General features: G+C 35.4%; 2 protein-coding genes across 3 annotated transcripts in view; both read right to left on the reverse strand.

The window, feature by feature from the left end:
- Positions 1-9,041: 9,041 nt before the first annotated feature.
- chia.1 (chitinase, acidic.1) lies at positions 9,042-13,610 on the reverse strand. Of its 2 annotated transcripts, none has more exons than XM_053652994.1 (12): positions 13,583-13,610; positions 13,158-13,221; positions 12,932-12,961; positions 11,766-11,970; positions 11,534-11,590; positions 10,870-11,035; positions 10,620-10,744; positions 10,408-10,531; positions 10,133-10,315; positions 9,895-10,011; positions 9,669-9,795; positions 9,042-9,510 (listed from the first exon to the last, which is right to left on the reverse strand). In XM_053652994.1, exons 2-12 carry the CDS (start codon positions 13,180-13,182, stop codon positions 9,302-9,304), a joined length of 1,368 nt encoding a protein of 455 aa, XP_053508969.1. In that variant the 5' UTR covers positions 13,183-13,221; positions 13,583-13,610; the 3' UTR covers positions 9,042-9,301. The 2 variants fall into 2 exon arrangements, with proteins under 2 accessions (XP_053508969.1, XP_053508970.1); XM_053652995.1 differs by lacking the exon at positions 13,583-13,610 and adding an exon at positions 13,433-13,543.
- Positions 13,611-17,092: 3,482 nt separating this feature from the next.
- cntn2 (contactin 2) overlaps positions 17,093-25,633 on the reverse strand; it is a 38,768-nt gene continuing 30,227 nt past the window's right edge. The window contains exons 13-23 of the mRNA XM_053652996.1: positions 25,128-25,303; positions 24,639-24,759; positions 24,049-24,207; positions 21,995-22,144; positions 21,719-21,789; positions 21,335-21,569; positions 20,989-21,104; positions 20,240-20,426; positions 19,287-19,399; positions 17,624-17,792; positions 17,093-17,452 (exon numbers count right to left, since the gene is read on the reverse strand). Of these exons, the coding sequence (XP_053508971.1) occupies positions 17,340-17,452; positions 17,624-17,792; positions 19,287-19,399; positions 20,240-20,426; positions 20,989-21,104; positions 21,335-21,569; positions 21,719-21,789; positions 21,995-22,144; positions 24,049-24,207; positions 24,639-24,759; positions 25,128-25,303 (1,610 nt within the window). The 3' untranslated portion in view covers positions 17,093-17,339. The remainder of the gene's footprint in view (positions 17,453-17,623; positions 17,793-19,286; positions 19,400-20,239; positions 20,427-20,988; positions 21,105-21,334; positions 21,570-21,718; positions 21,790-21,994; positions 22,145-24,048; positions 24,208-24,638; positions 24,760-25,127; positions 25,304-25,633) is intronic.

A 25,633-nucleotide genomic window follows, 5' to 3' on the forward strand; every position in this document is an offset into this window, starting at 1 on the left:
GGTAGATACAATACATTATGTGGTACCCAATGCATTTTAACCCCCAACATCTATTAGAACAGATTGAATTTTGCAAGTAAACCTGGTGGTGGATCAATACAAGCCAGGTGATGCCATAAAAGAGAGGCCACCAAATTATAAATAATGAGAATGCGTCCCCTGTATGATAATTTCTTTACAATCCATTTCCATTCCATAAGATGACCTTTAAGTTTTTCAATTGTTCCTTCCCATTTTTGTTTCATTGCCTAAAATACTCCCAAATACTTTAAATCGTCTTTTTTCCAACTTAACCAATTTGGGAGTATCTCTTTCCCACTTTCCTATTAGCTCTGCTTCGCTTTTATCCATTATTGTTTCTGAAGAGATCATTTCAAGATCTTTCAACGTCTTTAATAATGTAAAAATTTTGTAAAAATTTTCACATAATTTTGTTTACTAAGTACTATGATAACATTAGGGCTGCAACTAACAATTATTTCCATAATCAATTAATCAGCCGATTATTATTATTTTTTTATTCAGATTAACAGATTGGGCAAACGTTCAATACCATTTTTTTTCATGTATTTAAAATAAAATCCACAAACTAAGTGTTACAAATGTAAACTTCAGACTAAAACATTATATATATATATATATATATATATATATATATATATATATATATATATATATATATATATATAATAAGTATGTATGCATTAATGGATGCATGTGACAATTTATATATATATATATATATATATATATATATATATATATATATATATATATATATATATATATATATATAGTATTTATGCATTATTTTTTATGGATGCACAAAAAGCATGGAATTAAATTACACTCCTAAATGAATAATATATATTCTGGTGTGTGTCTGTGTGCATTGGGTTCTTTTCAGTCTTATATAACTGGACAAACAGTTGTGTAAAGTTTTAGTCTGAAGTTTATATTTGTAACACTTTGTTTATTTTATTTAAAATAAATGAAAAAAGATACTGAAAGTTTGCCCCATCCAATTAATCGATTCATCGAAAAAATAACCTACCAACTAATCGTTTAGGAAAATAATCGTTAGATGCAGCCCTAATTCTAATATTTTGAAATACTGGATCTTTGATTTTTGAGCTGTAAGCCATAATCATCAAGACTAAAACAAAAAAAAAGGCTTGAAATATTTCACTGTATGTGTGATGAATGTAGAATATATGAAAGTTCCACTTTTTGAAACTTTTCCATGATTTTTTGAGATGTATAAAGCTTTTCATAAAAACTGATTGCTCTTTTCCATATTTCAATAGGGTCTTACACAAAAAGACCAGTTTCAGTAACTAAAGAATGTATAACGTGTTCTTTTTTTCTGAACTAAAGAAGAATTTTGATGGTACATCCATTTGGGCTATATTTTTAAACCTTGATCTAACCAGCACCCCCTGTGCTTTTATTCTTTGTAGGTCAGACAAAACAGATTTCTGCACACAAAAAAAGGAATTCAATATGTGTTTGATTTCCACTTGACTCTGCTACTTCTTGGAATTTCAGAAATTCATCTTCTAAAACATTTATGGATTATTTTGTGACATTGTGAGTGTACTGTTGACCTAGTTGAAACTTGGCTCGAATCTTTATAAGTCTACCTTTCACAGCCCCTTCCATCTTAAAATAACAAGTGAATAAAATGTTAACACCTCCACTAAGTGAGATTTTATGACTTAGAAAAGAAAGACCTCTAAATTCTTTAGCCCATTCAACTGCATTTGCTTCATTGCTATGTGATTCCTGTGCAAATAAAACATCAAGTTGTTTCTGTTTCATGATTATATATTATATATCGCTGTATGTTTTATACAATCTCTAGCTCCATTCACATTTAAGGATGCAATCCTAATGTCACTCATGAAAAAAATAAAAATAAACTTAAACCATAAAGAAAAAGCAGCCAATAAGGCCAATAAAATTAAGCCAGTTTACTGTCATCATTACTCAGTTGGTTTTGAAAGTTCTGAGACAAATTTTTTCAACAATGAAAAAAAAAATGCTATTTAGTGTAGAAAGCAACACTGAAAGAATTAATTGGATCATTTTGAATATATGCTTGCATTTCAGTGTCGTAAAACAAACAAACTAGCCACAATAATAAACATAATAAATACACTTGTATAGTATTTAGTGTGTCATTTTGAATCTGGTGCTTTCCAAGGACACCTTGTTTATGTGTGTAGGCAGAAGGATTTATTAGCAGTGAGCTAATAAAGTATAAAAAATATTTCGGGTATGACACTTATGCACTCTCACTAAAATGGTAGGTGTTTGCGTCTTCATTGTCGGCAAGACGATGAAGTACTTGAGCGCCACCAAGTCGTACTTTTATGTAACTTTAATAATAATAATAATAAAGAGGCTCCAGGCACATGAACAAAAGCACGAATCTCATTGGCTGGAAAGTTTTTGATACAGCCTGTCAAAAAAAAGAAACAAAAAATGACCCCCTCGACATGAAAAAAATTTGACGCTTTGACGCCAAGCGTTTTTTATGTGTGAACACCTCCACTGACAGCCACTGGGGCGTTAAACGGACTGTTTTTCGCCCTGCGAAAATCGTCCCTGTGTGAACAGGGCTTAAGGCTGTCTGCTAAATGCTGCAAATGTAACTATTTTGATAGAAACAGAGCAGATGTCATTCTACATGTTTTGTTTCACAGGAAGATAGTAGGAGGAGTTCAGGTATTGTTATGTACAAATCTAAAGTTACTCAAGTATTCGAAAGTAATTAAAAATATTATAAATGAAGTAAATCAGACCAAGGTACTGTGTTTCATCATTTCAGATTTGTGTCAGAAGTATAGCTGAGTTTCACAAGTAACTGAAAATGGTTAAAACTAGTAAGCCTGAAGTAGTGTGGTTTGGCCCAGTGGATTGTGGCTGTGTTTTAAAGTAGTTTAAGTGTTATCTAAGTTTAAAATCATTGAACTGTTGTTTTGTGTAAGTATTTAATAATGGAGCATCTGATTGTTAAATAGATCACCAAGCATGATTCACAGGCTTTGTATGACTGGATTGTGAATGACGTGGATGAGCTCTGCCAGTAGGCCATGTCCAGATTTGAAAATGATCACAAAATGGTTATAAATAAGAAGGGAATGTTGTATGTTGTTAATGTGCTTCATGGAATTGTTGCTGCATATAAAGTTCCTTAGAAGAGGTTAAAAGAAGTGAAGGGAGAGACAGAGAGAGAGAGAGAGAGAGAGAGAGAGAGAGAGAGAGAGAGAGAGAGTTTATTATTGTACAAGGTGTATGGACAGTGATAGCACTTAAAAGAGAACACACACACACACAGGTTACCTAAACATGGCACCTAAAAAGTGTGTTTTGTCTTTGATGTTACCTTGTGTTTTAGGGTTTTGTGTTTTGTGTTTAACTGTCATTATATGTGTCTTATATGTTTTTGAATCATGGTTTCAGTTTAATTGGTACACAACTCTTTCTGAAAGTGATGATTCTGGATCTCTCTCTTCCTAACCCAAAGTTTATTCGCTTTTGTTCCAAATTTTAAATGGACACTGGTAACAGATACCAATTTGTCACAAGGTGTAGATTCAATGACAGGAAAGACTCCCTATGGCTTATTGCAATAGAGAGTCGTTACGATTTTATGTGATACTTTATAGCCAAAAAGCACCAAATGGAGTATGGATGCGTCAAAAAAAATTTTCATTAAATATATTTCCAATGAGCCTATGTCATATCACAGCAAACCAGCAAATCCATTTCCCAGGAGGCACCACTAACTACAAACATGGCCGCTGAGGACTACACTTCCCACACACGTACATGCTCGCCTTCGCCGGAGAACTAACAACACACACCTGCACCCAATCTCAGACACAGCACATACACAGTATTTAAATCTCAGACTTTGTGAAGTAAACGTCTTACTTGTCTCTTACTTGTCTCTGTCATTATCCAAGCCTTATACTCATGTTTTGCCAAAGTGATATTTGACCATTGTTTACATTCTTGACCTCGATTCTCTGCCTTGCCTAGTTTTGTCTGTTTGCCTGATTGCCCAACCTCTGCCTGTTTACTGAACACGGATTTTGTCTTACCCTTTGGAACTGTTATTTAATCTGTCTACCTGCACTTGCTTCCGTCTCTGCCTCCATTTCGTGACAGGCTATTCACATGAAATTTTCACCAGACATCAGTATTAACTCAAGAAATGCGGAAATATAAAGAATTCACAACATTAAAGTCATAAATAAAGTTATGTGCAATAAAGTGGAATGACACATGAAAAAAGTATTGAACACGCTAAGAAAAAGCAATTATCCAAGGCAAGGTAAGGCAAGGGACCAGCTGAAATCCGTAAGTAATTATACCTCCTATCTGTGCAAATTAATATCAGCTGAGTTAGTAAATTGATGGTCTATAAAAAGGCTTTTTCGTTACCAAGGTGTCACACAAGAAACATCTCATGGTGCTCCAGTAAGCACCATTGGGCCATTATCCGCAAGTGGAAGCAACATCACTCAGTCATCAACCAGCCATGTACAGGAGCTCCTCACAAGTCTTCTGACCAGGGAGTCAGAGAAGAATAGTCAGAAGAGTAGCCCAAGAGTCAAGGATCACTCAAAAAGAGCTCCAGAAACACTCAGAGGCAGCAGGTGACATCATCACAGAGAAAACAATAGGCAATGCACTCCACTGCTCACGCTCACCCCGCAAGACTCCATTACTAAACAAAAGGCATGTCAAATCTCATTTAAAGTTTGCTACAACTCATTTGGACAAGCCTTTGAAATACTGGGAGTGTGTAGTCTGGTCAGATGAGAGCAAAATTTTACTTTTTGACTGTCATACTACACACCATGTTTGGAGAAGAAATGGCACTGCACATCACCCTAAAAACACTACACCAGCAGTGAAGTTTGGAGGTGGAAGCATCATGGTGTGGGGCTGTTTTTCATCGCATGGTACTGGCAGACTTCATATAATTGAAGGAAGGATTAATGGAGCCCTTTACCGGAAGATTCTTGAGAAGAATCTGCTGCCATCCACCAGGATGATGAAGATGAGACGTGGGTGGACCTTCCAGCAGGACAATGATCCAAAACATACAGCAAAGGAAACTCTCAATTGGTTTCAGAGAAAAAAATCAAGGTGTTAGAATGGCCCAGTCAATCACCTGACTCGAATCCTATTGAACAAGATTTAAAGACAATATGTTTAGAAGAATGGGCCAAAATCACACCTGAATATTGCGGCCCATTAATTTCTTCATACAGGAAGCGCCTTGAAGCTGTCATTACAAACAAAGGCTTCTCCACTAAGTATTAAATAAATTTCAGTTAGCTTGTTCAATACTTTTTCCCTGTGTCATTCCACATTATTAAACATAACTTTATTTATGGACATTAATGTTGTGAATTCTTTATATATCCAGATTTCTTGAGTTAATACTGATTTCTGGTGAAAATTCCATGTGAATAGCCTCATAGGAAATATATTTACTGAAAAAAATGTTGATGCATCCAATACTTATTTCCTCCACTGTATACGTAATTATAGAGTCTGAAGATGTCCCTTGCAGACATTTTTTATATACTTTTTATCATGTTATTCTAAGTTATTAATACATGACCTCTTAACATAAATAAAATGATTCTTCATGTTTATTATAGAATTATTATCATTGAACCAAGCACATGAGGCTTCTGGCTAAAAACTGTTATTTAACTGTTATATTTACTGTTATTATCATTATTAGTATTGTTGGAGTTTTAATAAAAATCTATATTGGTCATTTTCACTCGAACAGAGAACAGAAGTTAAAAAGGCTGAACCATAAGACACTCTTATTTTTTATACTTATGTTTGTATTTATTAACTAAACTAATAGTAACTAATAGCACATGCTTTCAATATCTAAACACAAGAGATTTGCTATCTTAAATAAATTGTTATTGCTCCAGCAATTCCCAAGTTAAATATTAATAACAGGAGGTCCTAAGGTAATTGATATTGCATAATGTAATCAGATCTTATCTTGTACTTTGAAGAATCTAGAGTATGGCATTTTTCTAATTAGAGTCACAATAAGTACATATCGTTATATACGGTTTGTAGAAATAATCATCCCAACATTATAGTTTACAATCTAGTAACATAAATTAAACACATATTTTACATACTAAGCAGTAAAACTTTGTTTTCTATATTAGAATCCTTATCTTTGCAGGTTTATCAGACAGATTATTGATGAATAAACCAATAAATTTATTATCTTTGGTTATCTTGGCGGGGAGTGGCATTTATGAAGATGTTTTTTATTTTATTTTCAAATGGTTTAGTGTGTGTGTGTGTGTGTGTGTGTGTGAACAATTTTCTTAGCCTTACCACTATACCTCTAACATTTAGCTACAATTTACCTTTGACATTTACTCTATCAAAGTGATCTATTTCAGGTAAAAATGTGTGTTTATGAAGGAAAAGGAAAAAAATATATTAGCATTTTCTATAAATGAAAATATAGGATCAAATCATGTTTGATGTGCAAAAACAAATTATGTTAATGTAACTCAGTTGAATCACATGGAACCGATGTACGAATTTGAATTAAGTAAATTCAGTGAGCTTTTTTCAGTGTGTGGACTTTTGTGTTCACTTTAAACCAGTTTTTAAATAATAAAACGTTTATTCTAAGAAAAGAACAAAAGTTTCCATTGGCAAGAAAGATGAAGATGGAATTCATTCAACGTTACTTTGAGGAACTTTCTACAGTGAAAAACCCCCTGTTCATTTAAAACATTAAACTGAACTGAGCCTCGAACTCCAGTCACTGGCGTATTAAATCCTGCATGTTACCCTTGTGCCATTCTAGTACACATCCTATAGCTACATTAATTTATATACTATAGTTACCTATACCATGTGACTCGACCACACTCAATCTTGTAATTAGAAACTTGTGTAAATTAGGCTTATCATAAGTTTTGATGAGAAACGTTATATTTTTATGTAAAGCATACGTAAGATTTTTTCTTAAATCTAACCGACCTCACATTCCATTTTTTTCAGGCTCGACAACATATAATGTGCTCTGCTGCTTGCTGCAAAATGGTTCTGAGAGAGGTTCACAGATCCGTGGGCCAAGCACAAGCAGATCATGGCCTTCAGTACAAGAAACAGCACTGTTTGGTTAGTAAAATAATATATGTGTATATAGTATAGGTCCAGGCAGAACTACTGAATCTACTAGCAAGCCATGTTTATTCAAATGAAACATGACTGCCCCCTACTGGTCTTCTATTTCCTGTGCCCACAGCATGCGCGCGATACCGCATAATACCGCATGAAATTGTAGGATCGTTTCCTCTGTCACGCATTTTCAATTGCCACATCTGTAGAATACAGGAGCAAGGCTATTGGAAACATGCTGCTTTCGTCAAACCACCAAACATAGAGAGACCTTATCGTGTGTGTACTGCTGATGGACAGGAATATTGGAGAAACAGATGCCATCTATTGGATACTAAAGAACATAGCAACACCAGTACAAGTGAAGTCCTGAGACATGAGGATGATGAATCCTGCACAGCATCACTTCACAACACAACACACAATAACATCACACACACACTTGAACACACTGATGAAACTTCTCAACCTGCCATTCGCAGAACCAGGTATGGTCGTCAGATAAAACCTAGTGTAATTCTAGACCTGTGAATGTACAAGGGTGTAGGTGGCTCGCTGCCCTTAATAGTAAAACGAAACAATGTAAAAACATTGTCAGTGTTTCATACTATTTAAAATTTGAATGAGTATTAATTTCAAGAATATTTCAATATCTCACAGCATATGAATATGTTTCAGTTGGATAGTCTATTAAAATACAAGTTATGTAACAATGTCTGAAACAAACTTTTGCTTTCTCTGAATATATAAACAGTACCTTGTTCATTCAAAAGAAAGGGGATGTAATATTTTTAAATAATATGATGATGTTAGCCGATAGCCAATCATCTGTCAGAGACAATGCATGTTTTATAGGTCGATACACCTGTCAGTGTGACATGCAAGCAGTTCAGAGTGCAGCAGTGCATGCCATGATGTCGCTGAGAGAGCACGTATTATATGATGCAAGTGAGTCGATATATTAAAGTTTTGTTTTGTGAGTATTTTAGTGGGATACATTTCATTCAAGACCACAAACATTTCACTCATCACATTGTACAAACCCCTAAAGCATGTAGTATGTAGGAATGTATACTGTGTGTGTAAAAATAATGGCTTTCTTCTTCTACTTTTTGTATAGCGCTTTTAACAATGGACATTGTAACTTGATCATAATCGTCTAATGAGCTAGCCAGAGGCAACAGTGGCAAGAGAAAACTTGCTGAGACTCCCTGAATATGAAGATGCATGATGCAAAAAACTATGCAGTTGATTGAGTAAAACATCAAATACCTTGTCTTTATACATTTTTTGTTTAAATACAAGTCAAAGTACATTTACAAATCACTCTTTTGAAAATTTTAATCACCATTTTCCATACAGTCCCAACTTTTTCAGAATTGGGTTGTAAATAATTTTATACTTAGCCTTCTTCTTATATTTATATCCTTAAATAATTTATTATATTTAATTGTTTATTATATATTGAAAAGGGACTGATTTTGAATTACCTATCTTCTTCCATATTTGTGTCAGTGAAAAATATGCTACTGTTAATTTTAGCACCAGTAATGCAAATATAATATATTGAACATATTTTATAATATATTGTATGTATTATATGATAAATATTATAGCTTTTATATAGATGCATTTATTTTGCATTTATTTATTTTTTTTCTTTTCTGATGCTTCTGATTATGTCTTTTTTCAAATTGGAAGAACTTTTTTTTTTATTATTGTTTTACATGATATTACCTTGTGCTGTTTTACACTGTGAAAAGCATCTACATTGAAGAACCTTGTTGATTTAGGAAGTAATGTCACAAAAAGTCATACCTCACACAAGATAAATTCAATACAAATAATCTTTTTCAGTTGTAGCTCTATTCTTTTTTTTGACAAAATTTACAACTTGCTCATGAAAGGGACCAGGAAAACAAGAGTCCTATAGTTTGTATTTGTGACTGCCCAAACAAAGTTAAGTGATAAGTGATAGTCAACAGTCTTACCAAACTGATAGAGTTTACAGTATATAAACTGAAACACATGGAAATTATTGTGTGGAGAAGCATGGCTTTGATTTTATTGAATATTTTGACATATGTCTTCTGGCTTCTTATGGCCAGTTGCAGCATTTGCAGGCATCAACATAGACCAGGCCTGGTTGGCACCGGTGCAAGTAGGTGTTCCCACGGAAGCACTGGAAGTAGGTGGTGGCATCAGTAGGGTTTGGGTACAAACCATCAGGTTTTCCAGTGCAAAAGGTGGCAATAGGGTCTGGGGTAGTGGTTGGGGGACGTGTGGTGGTTGGCTTGGGAGGGAAACCTATAAGAGTTATACAATGTTATGTAACAGCTTAAGAATGGCAAAACACCTTCTCAAATGATTTCAGTTTTGCCATTTTGACTTTTAGGCCATAAACTAAAAACATGTAGTCAAATAAATTTAAATGAAACCTGCATATTGAGCTAGCATTTATTTACCCAGGGCGTTGCGTAGGTGGTTAACAAGAGGGTAATCTCCCTCTGAGCAGAAATGTCCTCCAAAGTCATCTAGGTCAAGGGTCCATACTGATGCCCCACCTAGGTTCATGGATGTGAGCCACTGAACCTAAAAGAAAATGATTAAACAATAGAGTGTATAAAACATAAATATATGTGTAGTTGTGGAAAGTAATTTGTGGAAATTTTTCAGTTCAGTTTTATTTACCTTGGCAGCAAAGCTTTCGTGGTTGTCATAGCCCACCCAAGCTGATCCGTGAGTGGCATATGGAACGCTCTGCTCAGTGATCCATCCTATCTTGGCCGCCGATGCAAAAGTACAGACCTTTGGGGAAAAAAAACCTTAACCATTATTTTATATTATATTATTATTTATATTTTATTTTTTATTACCACTTTATGCTTATAGTTTTTCATAATTGAATTACTTTAAAACTAGAGATCACCTCATAATAGGACCAGTAGCCAGGATCACGTGTGTAAGGGCCAGCATCAGCTGGGCCATTGGTTGGTGCACCAAGGCCTGTTGAGGTGGTGGTAAGGCGGAAAGTGCGTCCATATGTGGGGAAACCTAGAAGCAGCTTTTCAGCTGGAGCCCCTTTGCTCATCCAGTAAGACACAGTAGCATTCTGAACAAAGTGAGGATAGAGTTCAGACCCAAAAGAAGAAGTCAAATTTTAAGTTGATCATATTTAAGTGGATCATAAGGTTTGTCTCTTACAATGTTGTGTTGGGTGTGGGTTCCTTGATCAAAAGAACTCTTGAAAAGAGGACTGTTGTGACCTGTAACCTTCTCCCATGAACCATGGTAGTCATAAGTCATGATGCTGAGAAAGTCTACTTCACTGCAACAACAAAACATAATGAACAAACTTTTATTATAACCTATGTTTTCCTAAGCTATTGAAGAGGTCTCATGTATCTCTGGAATACCTTGTTATTTCAGGGACTTCATAAGCTGCATCAATGGTTGGCTTAAGGGCTCCTGCTTTGATGGAAAGCAGCAGCTGGGTCAGCCTGGTGTCTATGGCTTCCTGTTTAATGGCTTGCTTCAGCTCCTGCAGAGTACAAGGTTTAACAATACAAATAGCATCAAATCATTGGCAAGCACCTGACAATTCCATGTACTATATATTAGAGTCATCTATCAGTAATCATTCAGCTCCATATACATTCTGCTCACCTTTATCAGTGCAGCAAAGTTCTGCTTGTCCTCAGCAGGACTACCATTCTGTCCGGGGAACTCCCAGGCCAGATCTAGACCATCAAAACCATGAGCCCGGAGGAAAAGCAGAGCAGAATGAATGAAGATCCTACGATTTTCTGGAGTGGCCACCATATTACTATACCTGCAACAGAACAGGTGATCTCTTTTTATTTATTAAAAAATATTGAGATTGTCCAAAGAAAGGCTGTTCCATTTGTTTAAGCATGTTAACATTCAAGAAATTTCCCCCTTTTTGGTGACCTGCCGATTCCCACCCACCATCCAGTTCTCCCCTATCATATGAGTTAGAAACCTGTGAGGGTGAAGGCAAACACATGCTTCCTCGAAGACACGAGAAGCCAGCCAACCTGCTGCTCATGTCACAGGGCAGCATAACACAGAGGAAAGTGCTGTCAACCCTCTTCTGCATAGCCAAGCTCACAGATGCCCACAATTGGCTAGTTTTGCTGTGATGGAAAGAGATATGCCATCCCTCCCACCCCAAGAGCACAGGCCGAGATATGGAAAGCCATTGCTTTTGAAAGCTTCATGTATATAAATAATGTTCAGTTTCATGATTATAGCATGGATGAAAAGCTGTGATTGCTGGTTGGTTGTCATTTCACAAGGGGGTACCTACTGGTTGATGCCATTGGACAAGCCTCCAACTGACAGCAGTGTCTTCAAAACAGGGTTTCTGCAAAGGAAAGAAATAGCAAATAACAAATGTATTACATTAATAATATATACCATTTTGTTGCATGTCACTGTTCTCTGTTGCATAAAGCATACTATCTGATTAATTGCAGTTATGATTAGCCTATTAAAGAAATATTAAAAATTATTGTAGAACGATGTTTAGTCTCACTTACATATTTTTCAGGCTGTTCAGTTTCATGTACATCTCCTCATCATTCCATTCAATAGTTGTAAGCCTATTGTCTGGGCCGATAGTTGCCAGTGCATAGATGACATGTGTGCAGAGGAAGGGATCAACATTGTCAGGAGTGAAACGGGCACTGGCAGGCCTGTACTGGGACCAGTTACTGAAGTAGCACACCAGCTTTGTAGAATAGGCTGTGAGAGGAACAGTTATTTCTGTAATAGTCTTGTAATCTTGAACCACGTCAAGAACACAGATGTCTTTCAAGCTTATTCATACATGAACACACAAATTTAATGGCCCATATTCTTCAAAGCTGCATATGGATAAACCTGAAACTTACATTTTTAACAACCTGAAAAATGTTTAATTTGTAGTGAAATAATCAAAAACTATATCACAAATGATAATAGCAAGTATATTAAGCAGAGCAGCATTATTATTAATAAGCAAATAATACGAATAATTGCTGGAATATACAGAAACCTCATATTAAAATATAGGAAATAGTTTAGCTGATGTTTCATAAATGTTTAATAATGTTTAATGTTTAAAAACAGCAGATGGGCAGGAAAAAATAGGCAGAAAATCTCAAGGTCAAAAGGAAAATGTAAGCAGGAAAAAGTATATTCTACTTTACTTATTTTACTTTATCATTTACTTCAGTAAGAATACATTCTATTTCAATAATTGAGTACAGTACAAATCTTACAAAAACCAACTCTAAAATAATCAACAAAAACATAATTATAAATCAAATTCACATGGGTTGCTATATAAAAACAAAACACATGTCCATAATTGAATTTTTATCTACAGCAACCTTGGACAAAACCGCTTCTATCTCTTCTAAGATTAATTAAAATGTATTTTCCCTTTTCCATTTTGGAAGATTTTCCTCAGATCTGGTTATGCTTAAGGATTTGTGGGTGGGAGCTTGATTCTACATAGATTAAGCTGATTCATTATTTCCACTCATTTTTATGTTTTATGATAATCTCAGGTATCAGACATAGATCTGTTCATATACATTAAATCTGTGCTTGTTTCTACACAACTTTGATGAATAAATGCCAGTTTAAGTTATTAACCTAAGCACCAATACCAGAATTTGATCAGAAATTTGAACATTTGAACATAAAGAGAGAGAATTACCAAGCTGAAGAGAAAGCAGGAGTCCCAATCCTGTGTAAAGGAAGAGAGTTAACATGTTAACATATGAGTAATATATGGCAAAACAGAACAGCTAGTTGAAAAATGAATAATTATGATATATATATATATATATATATATATATATATATATATATATATATATGTGTGTGTGTGTGTGTGTGTGTGTGTGTGTGTGTGTGTGTGTGTGTGTGTGATAATTTTATACCTGCTATGAGAGATAATTTGAACATGATGGTGCTGAATCAATTCAGATTATTTTAGAAATCCACCTAGAGACATGATTAGTGAACAATCAGTATATATAATAACAACAAAATTTTTAGTATTAAAAGAGTATTAACAAAATAAAACAATTTGTATGAGTAAAATTATCAGGATAAAATCAGCATTAACATCAACATTTTCATTTTCAGTATGCAGGTGCAGTTTAGTAAAATTAAAACAAACCTACTGATATATATTTGATATATATTTACTCACTTTTATATGCTTATGGTATATGTTTAAACAGTAAAAGCCATTAGTTGCATTCCTGACTACTGCTATTTACCCTGACAAAGCAACTAATGCAAAATCCTTCTCCAAATCTAAAACATGCAATTAATTAATGATCATTGTTAATATATTTACCTGCCACCTTCCAAGAGAATCCTCTGTAATAAGTGGAACATGTGCAAGCTCATTTATATGTATATTAATGGGTACCAAAGTGCAGGTGATAAGTGATTAAAAGTATAATCAGGAAGAAGGAAATACACTGATTAATTTTTGATTTATGGTACACTACCTTACCACATTTTATGGTAAGCTTGCATTTATTTATTACCATTGAGCCACCTAAAGGCCAGGGCCTTTAGACATGACTCTGTGTTTTTACAACGAATCATGTAGAGGATGTTTTGTAAATAAAGTTACATTTTGCTAAAATGTGTTAATTTACCCTATGGTCTGGAGACTTTTGGGACACCCTGTATTATAATAATAGAAATTGTGATTTGCTTTGTAGTTGGCCCTACCATCAGAGCTGCTGTTATAGAGAATTAATTAACATTTTCTGATCAATGGGATTTGAGAATTCAACAGTGCTGTAAAAATACATTGATTGCAGAAAATAGTAGTGTTCTCCAGTATCTGCTTCTCTGTCTAAATCTTAAGTTGTTGCAGAAATGGACTACAGTCTTTTCCTTACTATGCTTTAACAGCTTACTTATTAGATAGGCCAGTCAGCTAGATAAATCACGATTTTTATGAGGCCATATAAATGTAATATGACTTCCAACTATTTTGCAACAGTTTGAATTACTGAACATTATGAGCATTTTTGCAGTTAATAACCTTGAATTACTCCATCTCTTTTAAGGTTATAAAATATGACCCTGCATGTAAACTGCACTCATGTACTGAACATAAATTATTTACTGTAAATGGGCACCAAGGACTTTAATGGTAGACCTCAATGAATATAACATGTGGTGAAATACCAGACACAATTGCACTAAATACAATCAGAGGGTGTTTATTGAAGAATATTTACAAGTTCCATTTGATGAAAGGCTCATTCAATTCACATTGGAGAGGTTCAACCAGACATTTACAGTATATGACAGTTTAAAAAGGTAACCCAATCTAACCTTAAGTGGCACTAAACATGAAAGTTTATTCCTTTTATTGAACTGTAACCATTGTTTTTTGTAATGCATGAGGCTTACTGCACATTTAATTACAATTTTTGGAATTTTTGGAAAATCTCAGGAGACTTTCTCAAATATAAGATTATATTTTGTCTAAACTCTCGTGATTTTAGTACTTGGTCCCTGCTGTCTCACAAATGGTGTGGCTATCAATGAATAGAATATAGAATATTTAAAACAAGCAAGAATATTTTTGCAACATTTAGTAATGAGCCATTATACAGAAGGTGGAATATCAAAATAAATAAAACACAACTTGACAAAATGTGAATATCAAAACGTGATGAGCAGTAGGAAGAATGCATCCCTGTGTTTGATGAAATTCTATAATACTACTGACTTTCAGACAATGCAATCTTCTGTAATGGATTTATTTGTGGTTAATATTTTTTGAAAACAGTGAGTGAAAGTAAAGTTTAAAACAATAGGAAGATTTGACAAATGTCTGTTTGAGTGAATATGACTAGACAAAGAAGTTGTGGTAAACCTGACACAGAAGATGAATATCGTACCATTTTTTCCAGTTAAACGTTTTATACTGTGTGCATTTGTGTGGATCATGACTGCCCTGATCATTCAAGTTTCCAAAACCAGAATTAATTAGATTAAATAAAAAACAACAACAACAACAGAAAAAATCCCAACAGCCAGTATTTATGCAGGGACAGGAACAGGGTTTATATTAGGTTTATATTATATTATATTTGCTAATATGTTTAATTGTAAATTGTTTAATCTGTATAAGTGTATCTATAGCTCATATCCTTAGTAAATGTAATAACATAGAAAAATTAAAAAGGCAAAGATTGTCTTTGTTATGTTGCAATAACAAAGGCATCACTGGGAAATAAAAGTACTATATCTATAATGTAGAAGGTGTAGATAAGAATCACACACTTGGATAATACAAATCCTGCTCTGGCGACATTATACTGGGTGTATTCCTAGTCTAGATATTGGTAAATAACAAAAATGTCAATTTTGCCACTTTGGCTGTAAATCTTTCATGATAACTAGGCCATGCATGTACAAATCTTTACTGCACATGCATAAGAGGAAAAACACTGCCATAAATATTACCACAGTAAGATGATTAACCAAAGTGCAATCTTACCCACTGCATAACATCTGCCTCCATGGACTTTTTACTAGATTTCCGACAAACACTTAATTTCTGGTTACTGATTATTCTTTTACATAACGCTTGATAGAGAAACAATGATAATAATGGCTTTGAAAATGAAATAACCCTGATATATGAAGATAACCCCATAAGCCATACCGCCTTTATTATCAGACATTATTTTGTTTAACCGCTGTGTCTATGGCAACCATTATCCTAAACCAGTCACACTCACACACTTGGGTGCACACTGTAAGAAAAAGATGATGCTGTTGAGTCTGTATTGACTCTACAATATTTCAGAAGTATACAGACACTAAACACTGTATACAATTTTTAGCTAAAGAAAAACTAAACTTTCATTCAAATCCTCATTTAGATACAATCCTCATGCTGCCAAACACTGGCAACAACTTATTTAAAAAAAAAGAAGCTTTTTTCTACTTGGTGATTCACATGGTGTCAGAATACTATGATGAACATATCCTAACATCGGGCCTCATTTATCAAGTTGGATATGAATGGATTTATTTGTAAATAATTTGTGCGAGAATTTACACAGCACATTTGGTCATCATGAAAATCCCATAATTTAGAAAGAATGTTTGTATCCAGCTCATGCTCTTAAATGTATGTAAATTAACACATAAGAAGAGTAACTAATGTAAATCTCAGTTGATTAGCTTCAAATCATATAAAACACGACAAGTTACTGCACTTTTATATACAGATTATGCTGTAAAGGTTAAATAACTTTTGTATTTCAATTACACACAAATGTAATACATTTTGTGAAACCCAGTCATTTTATATTAATGGCATCAACTAAAGAAATATTGAATATGAAAAAAAAGCAAGCCAATATAAATACATAAATTAAGACAAATAAAACCAGTCAGTCAATTAAGAATGCTGCTGTAATAAAAGGAGGATGGGCTGCAAAAACTTTATATACATGCTGGTTCTGTTTTCCACAACATCTATTTTTAATGGTATACAATACTTTATTAGAGACAGTAAGGCCCAATAAATGACCAATCTGGTATGTCTCAAGATGCAATGTGCTGTATAATCCCTAGTGGGCCATCTATAGTAGTGGGCTTCCTATAACACTCACTTAGTTCAGTTTGCCTTATGAAAATATTTACACACAACTTCACTGAAGAATTGACAAATGAGACCCATTGTGTGTAAAGCACCAAGTATATTGATCTTGACCTGTTGAAATCTATGTGCCTGTTATTACCTATGTATAATGATGACTAAAATTGAAAACCCAGTACCAGCTGAAATGTCACTGACCGATTCCAGGCAATCAAGAAATTTAATGATTTTGCACACAAGGCAAGGTTTACAACACAAGTTGTTCTTGTTAAAAATCATTTTTTTATACAAAAGAGTAAAACAAATACTGTTTGTCATATTTATTACGAAAACCCCAGGCACTCACCCTCCCCCAACCACCCTAACCTCCCTACTCGGAAACCCCACTGCCTAAAGTCGCACCCCACCTGGGGAGTACCCAGCCAATATCTGTGGGGTATTACTGGGAAAGAACCTTTGCACTGGCTGATCACAGCACAGACAAGCCAGTCACAGTAAGAACCATAGCATGCCAGAGAAAAAATAATGTGCTGAAGGATCTGGGGATTTCCACACTGTTTTTCTGAACCATCATCCCAGTTCCTGTAGAACAAACAAAAACAAAATTAGGTCTTCTCATCTCCCATTTAAACAAATGTTTTTCTTGTTTGGAATCCAAAAATTATGATTAAATATTGCATCCTTTTAAAGATTTGCTGCTTAAGACTACTGAAAATGTCCTTTCTGTTATTCTGCATATGACAGGCAACATACCTGAATCTCGAGACACTATGATCTCGTGAGCTGCCCCATCACCTCCCTCTCCCCAAGATCGGATTTCCAGGACCACGTAGCCATTATCTTTGGGTAGTGGAAGATTAACTGATGTCTTGCCTTTGTCTAACACCTTTAGAGCTGACTGCCCCTCATGCTTGTATAGAACCTATAAAATCAAGGAGAATATAAATAGGTAGCTTAACTGGTATCTTCTCAGCCAATTATATGTCTTGTACCTTTTAACCAGCTGGTCTAGGTGCAATAGCTAAACAAAATATTTTAAAACAGCAACAAGAGTTTTTATGAAAGGCAAACCAGAAGTGCTTGTGCATCCTATGCAAAATATTTTAAATCACCACCAGGCTAAGATAGTTTGGGAGCAGGTAGCCAATGGTTAATGTAAGTTCATTGGGAAAACTGCTGCACAGTGGTATACCACAGTAAATTAAGTAAAGGCAGTCTCTCTTTTTATTACAAGTCAAAACTGACTCTGTACAATGCAATAAAAGAGATTGAAGTTTGAAACACTATCGAGCATCAGGTGCCAGTCATAAGGGGTGTAAACCTCAGGCTTCCACACATTATGATATGATTTTGATTCTTAAGGCAACAATTCAATATTTGATGATATCACTGAACATGCTACAGTACAATATGATTCGATTTAGTAGCCTCAGATTGATATAAGACCAAAATCAGAATCTAGCGTAGGCCAACTATTAATTTGTGAATGATGATATATAGAATGACTATTTTGAGTATATATGAGCAAATTATTTTGTATATATTACACATATTAAACACATAAGTTTAAAAATATAATTTTTTTTTTTACACACCAGTTGTCTGTTATTTTTCAATAATAATCAATTTATAATCAATAATAATCCATAATAATCCATAATAATCAATGTATGATTGTCACCTCAATTCATTCCAATCATTGCCATTTAAATCAATGCATGGATCCAAACCGTCCATTCATTACAACACTCCTATTTACAATATATATATAAGCCCAGAGTAAATAATTTGTTTGACTTTTTTTTGTTTGCCTTACACAATCATCACAATATTAGACTGAACTGGAAAGTAATCATTAGGCCGAAGTAGCATAATATTACAAAATTAAATTCCCAATTAAAAAATTCAAATTACTCCAGGAATAAATAACACTTTAAATTTAACCTCAGAGGCATGGAAAAGGAAATAAAGATGAAAATTCTTGTATGGCTCTTTTATATGTTCTCATACCATGAAATTAATTAGAAACTTACACTATGTCCAGGTTTGTCAAATTTATGTGGTTGACGTGTACAATTTTTCTTGAAATTATTTGATTAAAAGCATCTTTAATTAATTATTATTATTATATTAATAATAATAATAATAATAATAATAATAATAAAATGCTTTTAGCAGTTCTTTCTTGATCTATTCTCTGTTTTAGAGGCAACCTGCACTCATCTCATAAATCCACACTAGCACAGCTGGTTTAAATTTAATTTAGTTCAGAACTTCTTAGTCTGGAAGCAACCTAAGTTAATTTGCAACAATTTTACGACATTGATTAACTATAAATTAAGGTCTAATTCTGTTTTAATTTAAACCATGTCTGAGAAACCAGTCCATAGAGTACATACCCCTGAGTGCCACTTACTTTGTAGCCCTGCACTGTAGACTCATTGTCCATAGATTTAACATGATCCCACCTCACTGTTACCCATGAACCATCCGTCTTCCACGAGATATTCCCTGGGGGACGGTTAGGGGCTGAAAATGAGAATACATCCAAATCAACTAATCAGTACTGTAGCATTTACACTGTTCTTAATGTAAAGAAAAGATATGTCAATTGGTAGGTTTAACAGGTTTATCGGTAGATCTTCAGCACTAGAACAGCTAGACGCTTTTTATTGATGCCTCACTTGTAAGTTACTTTGTATAAAATTGTTTGTCAAATGAATAAATACACATTTCTATGAAAAACATGGACTACATTAAAGAGGCATTTAAAATAAATGGTACTGGAACCTCCAAATGATACAAATTTTAATTCAGGTAGATGAGACAACATAGATGCTGTAGCTCCATTTTATTGTGTTTGGCAATATGATCACATAATATCAATACTGTGATAAATTATGTTGCAGTGCACCAATGCATCGTGGGTATTGTGATATCTTTATCCAACTTTTTTTCAGTAGCAATGACAAACTCTGATTGAAAGCAGGTGATTTGAAATTTTATGTTGAACCTTTAAAAGTTCTAAATGTATGTATTTATTTATTTGTTTATTTGAATTTATTAATACTATTACAATATTTAGAATGTTTTAAATTATTTTTAAACTTATCTTTATAGGCATTGCAGACAAAACCTTTCAGTTTTTTTTTTTGTAACACTACTGTTTTGCCTTGAGATGCTTAGCAAACATATATATTGTGATACATATTGTGTATTGTAGAAATGTTTGCAAGTATTGTGATATGATATTTTTATCATATCGCCCAGCCCAACTAAGCATCAGCATCACTATGATCAAAAATCCCAGAATCCACTTCCACTTTCAACCCAGCCCCTGGTAATGTCAATAATTCCAAAAACTCTTACGGGGTTTCTTGGTGATGACGGTTGTGCGTGGAGAGGGCGGCCCAGTGCCAGCACTGTTATAGGCCAGAACAGTGATGTGATAAAGTGTGTTCGGTCTTAATCCAGTCACCCGTGCTGTATTCTCCAGGCCAGCTGTTCGCACACGGTCTGCTGCAGCTTCCCTCTCATGCTGCCTCCAGTATCGGATCTACATAGATATGACACTTCAGGAATGTAGTGATGACTCAACAGTATTAAACATAAGAATGTGTTGTATGTAGATTTCAGGTTTTACAATGCTATGTTTTTCAGAATCATTTATGCTGTTTTAATATAATTAAAAGGAGCTTGTGTGGTCCCATTGTACTTATTCTGTCCATTTCTTTTCAATAATAAAGGCCTTTATGTAGCACTTCTCTTCCTCTATGTAGCACTTCTCACTTTATTTTTTCCACAGATAAAATCTCCTAGTCACCTTTTTTAATAGACCATTACAGACATTCAACTTTTTAGGCTTTGTAATAACTTGACAAGAGACTAAACATTATGTTCCTTAAAAAAATTAATTATTTACAGTATTATACACTAGCCTTTGAACTAGTCTAATCCACGACACAGGTCATGTAGGAGTTTCTACTTAATTTCATCTTAATTTCCAAATATTTATAATATGAGGTTAATTAACTGATAGTCAAGAGTGTTATCTGATAATGATATGGTTGGTGTTTATTAGACATTAATAATTGAATATGAAGTATAAGGAAGTAAACCTCATAGCCACGCAGTACGCCATTGCTGCTTAAATGCTGGATGGGTTCCCAAGAGACTTGGATCTCAAAAGCTGTTAATGCTGATGCATTGATCTTGCGAGGTGACACTGTGGGCTCTGAAGGAGATAAAAGTCTTCAGTTCATTGACCTTGAAATACTTTTATAAGACACTTTTTTGTGTTAATTATTAAGCCCTTCTAAGTTAAATTAGTGATGGCGGAATCAACTAGTCATGTAAAATATAATGATATATGGAATAGCTTTAGACAATGATTCAGTGCAGTATCATTCTCAAAATTGACTGTCTTTTACAGCCACATTTTGTCTTAAGTTTTACACATCTTACCCTCTTCAGCCGAGTGCACAGTGGCTGTCTGACTGAAAGGGCCTTCGCCTTTCCTGTTGTAGGCTTTGATTTTAACTTCAAAGGGGCAGTATGGCGTGAGACTCTGGTTACTGTAGACATAGCGGGAAGACTCCACATTAGGAACACGCACCACCATCCATATTGGTGCCTCCAACTTCTTAAATGCCAAGATGTAGCCAAAGCCATCACCATTCTGATATTCTCTGGCCATGGGCTATATGTCACATTGAGGAAAGAAATATCATACAATCACTGTATGCACAAAAGTGATGGAATGTATTGCTAAGATTAGTACATATATATGCATGAAACAAAATGAATACAACTCATAACAGAAAGTATGTAAGAACACTGTAAACTCACTGTCCATGTGATGATGAGCTCATTACGGTCTCCTCCTCCTCCGCCCAGACCACTAGGTGCCACTGTTGGTGCTGAGACACAACCACACACAGAAAGAACGTACATTAACAGTCATGTACTGCTCACTAATATATTGCATAATATATTGTATATTGCTTTACTTGATTAAATTATTAAATATCCAATATAACTTACATTTGTCTAAATACCAATATAAATAATATATATGGACATAGACAGAAATTTTTTTTTTTGGATTCAAAGAGTTTCTCTGACCTGCCTGTTTGGTGCGAATGGTATGTGAAGGCATGCTGGGTTCCCCACTACCCAGAATGTTGCTGGCAATGACCTGGAATTGGTATTCCATCCAGGGTCGTAAGTCAATCACATGTGCAGATTCAGCATTGCCCTCAATATTAGCGGGTTCTTGATGGACAACATACAGTATTAGAAAAAAACATCTGGTTAATGTGTGACCGAATGGCAAATTAAAAACCACTAACTGGGACCAGCAGGAAGTGGTATTAAATATTCTGGTCATTATTATTAATTATGTGCAGGCATAATTTTAATTAACTAACTCGTTTTAAGTATTCAAATGTGGTCATGTTAAGAGTAAGTTTCTTCTGTTCTTGACTAGTTAATATTTTAATGGCCAGAGACAGATTCTCCTTCACTGACATGGGTGGCACAATATGTGTGACATATTACATTTGTTGGAGCAGTAGTATTTTGGATCCCACTTTAGTCCACAGTTAATATAGATAATGTTATGCTGGACAGGGGCAAAGTAAAGGCAGTTTTATTTCTTATAATCTGTTTTTATGAACATATTAATCCCACAGGTAGATGCTGACCTGCTATAGCATTACTGCCTGTCAAGCAGTGCCCACAGGATTACCCCACTCGTCCTTGAGCCTTGCCAACATGCCTAATTCAACCAAAGCCATACAGGCCTCCCCAGTGACATAGGCTGTAGCAACCCCCAGTGGCACCGTTAATGTATGCTCAGTGCCACTGGTTCTATATGGTTTCCTAATGTTACTCCTAATACCACTCTGGTACGTTTGCCTAACACAGCCAGCACCATATAGACCTTCCCAGTGACTAAGGCTGTGACAAGCCCCACTGGCACCGTTAATGCATGCTCAGTGCCACTGGTTACATATGACATAGGTCAGCTGAAGGGTTGTCAGCCGGGTACCACTACTCAACAACATTTCATTGCTTTAATCCCAGAATGTCTCCAGGTTGCAGAGCACATCTCCCTGCCAGCCCCTGCAACTAGACTTCGGGTTAGGTGTTACTACTCCAACACTTCTTTCTCCTCACCCAGAAACAAAAACTGCTCTTTTCGGCCTTTTCTGCCAGGTCTTTCAAGGCCTTCCACTGGTTTGCTCCAGTTACTCACATATCCCTCAATAGGCGAACAGTTGATGTTGCAACAAAGCCACGACATCCTTCTTCTACCAGGTAGATGATGGTTCTCCAGCCAGCCTTCTTGCACTCAGCAACGAGATCTGATTACTTCAGCCCTTTCCTCTCAAAGGCAGCTTCTACTTCCCATGGCACATTTAGCTCGATGGGGAGCACTGCCTTTGGTGCCTGCTGGACCACATCACTATATCAGGGCGGAGACTTGTGTTGGTGATCTCTCTAAGGAACTGGAGCTTCCTGCCAAGATCACCTCTCATTCCTGCCCCCAGGTGTTGCCCCCACCTTCTCTGATGAATTGTTTGTGCTGACACACTGGTGGAGGGCGACCTCTACTAATGACCTGTCTAAGCCCCTCCAGCACCTTGGCCAATATGCTCAGGACTTTATTGTGACCCCACCTGTTGCGCCCTTGGGAGAGCGCAATCTTGCAGCCTGACAAGACATACACTATTTATTTCATCTCATACTAGTTACATATAACCGATTAGATTAGTTTATCCCTAACAAACAAGAACAAACAACTCAGTTGTAATGGAGTCACAATACTTGTACAGTAGTCATTAAACAGAGTAAAACTCATATAAGTAACAAAATCACTAAAATGACTTAGCTTCTTAATTTATTTCCATCATTGGGGATTTTGGAAAAATAAATGCTAATAAATGCACACGTGTGAACATCCAAAAAATATATGATACCAAACTATGTCCACACCCATACTATGTATACAAATGCTGCACATTGTATGCCTCGTTTTTGCATTATGATCATAAAAGTCTTCTATGTTTTATTAATGTTCAGTAGAATTAAACTAAGAGCCAAATACACACGTAAACACACAAGTAAAATTAACTTACTTAAAACCCAAATTAATTACAGGTGGTGTCTTTTACCTGTCCTCATTCTCCTCCAGTCATGTGCGTGCTCAGAGCGGCCCATGATGACATATTTCCCAATGGGGCTGTGGTTGTCATAGCCACGACTCCACCTTAACTCTAGTGATGTTTCATTCACATTCTTAACCACCAAACCTCCAGGGGGCCCCGGAGGGCCTGGAGTAAATTTGAGAAAGAGAGAGAGAGAGAGAGAGAGAGAGAGAGAGCACTGTTAGAATTACTGGCACCATGTACTTTTCTCCCATTAGATTAAACACATTCACAGGGTGAGTAAAAACGATATACTATTTCATGGGCTTTATGGTGTATAAAATTCCATGAACTTTTAGGTGTATTCTTTAACAGAAGCATATGCCTTTATTCATATTCTTTTGGCTCTATGTAAGACTGATGGTTCTTATAACACTCTACTACAGTAAACAAAATATCTTTATCAAGATATGATACAACATATGGTAAAATGGACTTAAGGGTAGAACAGCCATTGCCTCAGGTCTGTTGAACTTAGGTCTGTTAAACACACACACACACACACACACACACACACACACACACAAACACACTCACTCACTCACTCACTCACTCACCCCTAACAACCAGCTTGGCAGATGCCACTGCACTGTCTACAACCGTCTGCGCTGAACATGTGTAGATGCCTGCTTGGCTCAGCTGGGTGTTCATGATGACCAGGTCACCGATGCTTTCTTTCTGCATAGCATAATGAGCAAGGGAAACAGAGTTAGCGTTTTCCGAATGATAATTATTGCATTAAGCGACCTTGAGCTTTGGAAAGGCTCTATATAAATAAAAATTCTTCATCTTCATTGCATTATTTTATTAATTTAAGGGCGTTTCACAGTATGAATACTAAGCACAACCACATAAAATTGGGAGAGCATAAAAGGGTTACATGAAAACCAATTTCATTGTGATGGCTATCCCATTAAAAGACATTTTGAAGGCTGCTGAGATACGTGAATACAAAAGCTAATAATGCTCAACTCAAAATAAACATCATCACAATGATTTTTTTCATGACCATGGTAAAAGTGAGTACGTTAATAAAATGCATTTACCCCATCCATACGATGGTAGTGTCCATTTGGTTGCTCAAGGTCTAGCAGAACCCCATTGAGGGACCACGTGAAGGTGAGGTCCATGGTTGGATCATGTGATGCGTGACACTGTAGGGTGACATTATCCCCCTGGTTGATGTCAGCATTGGAAGGTGCCAATGTAATCTTGGTTGCATCTGTTTGTAAAGGGATAAAATGTCAAGAGTTATTAGAGAAGTGAGTCCAGAATCATCAAAGTAGAATGTAAGCTTGTGAATTAAAAGGGATGTCTGCAAAAGCAATTATGAAATTGTGAAATTTATTTGAAAGCTATTCAATAGATCTTAGCATTATCTTTCTGATACAAGATACAAGTCCCTTTAATATGTTTAGGGATCTTCCTGATGAGATGAGCGTGTGTGTGTGCGTGTGTGTGTGTGTGTGTGTGTGTGTGCGTGTGTGTGTGCGTGTGTGTGTGCGCGCGCATGTGTGTGTGTGTGCGTGTGTGTGTGTGCGTGTGTGTGTGT

The sequence above is a fragment of the Ictalurus furcatus genome, chromosome 21 (genome assembly GCF_023375685.1).
Source record: "Ictalurus furcatus strain D&B chromosome 21, Billie_1.0, whole genome shotgun sequence".
Classification (NCBI taxonomy): domain Eukaryota; kingdom Metazoa; phylum Chordata; class Actinopteri; order Siluriformes; family Ictaluridae; genus Ictalurus; species Ictalurus furcatus.

Bases quoted from the DNA above. Each gene is read 5' to 3' on its own strand.
- chia.1 (XM_053652994.1), bottom strand. From the start codon at position 13,182: ATGTTCAAATTATCTCTCATAGCAG. The intron at 10,316-10,407 runs GTAAGAGACAAA...CACTTTGTTCAG, and splicing joins CCCACACCCAACACAACATT to AATGCTACTGTGTCTTACTG. The intron at 9,796-9,894 runs GTAAATAAAACT...ATTTTCTTTTAG, and splicing joins ACGAAAGCTTTGCTGCCAAG to GTTCAGTGGCTCACATCCAT.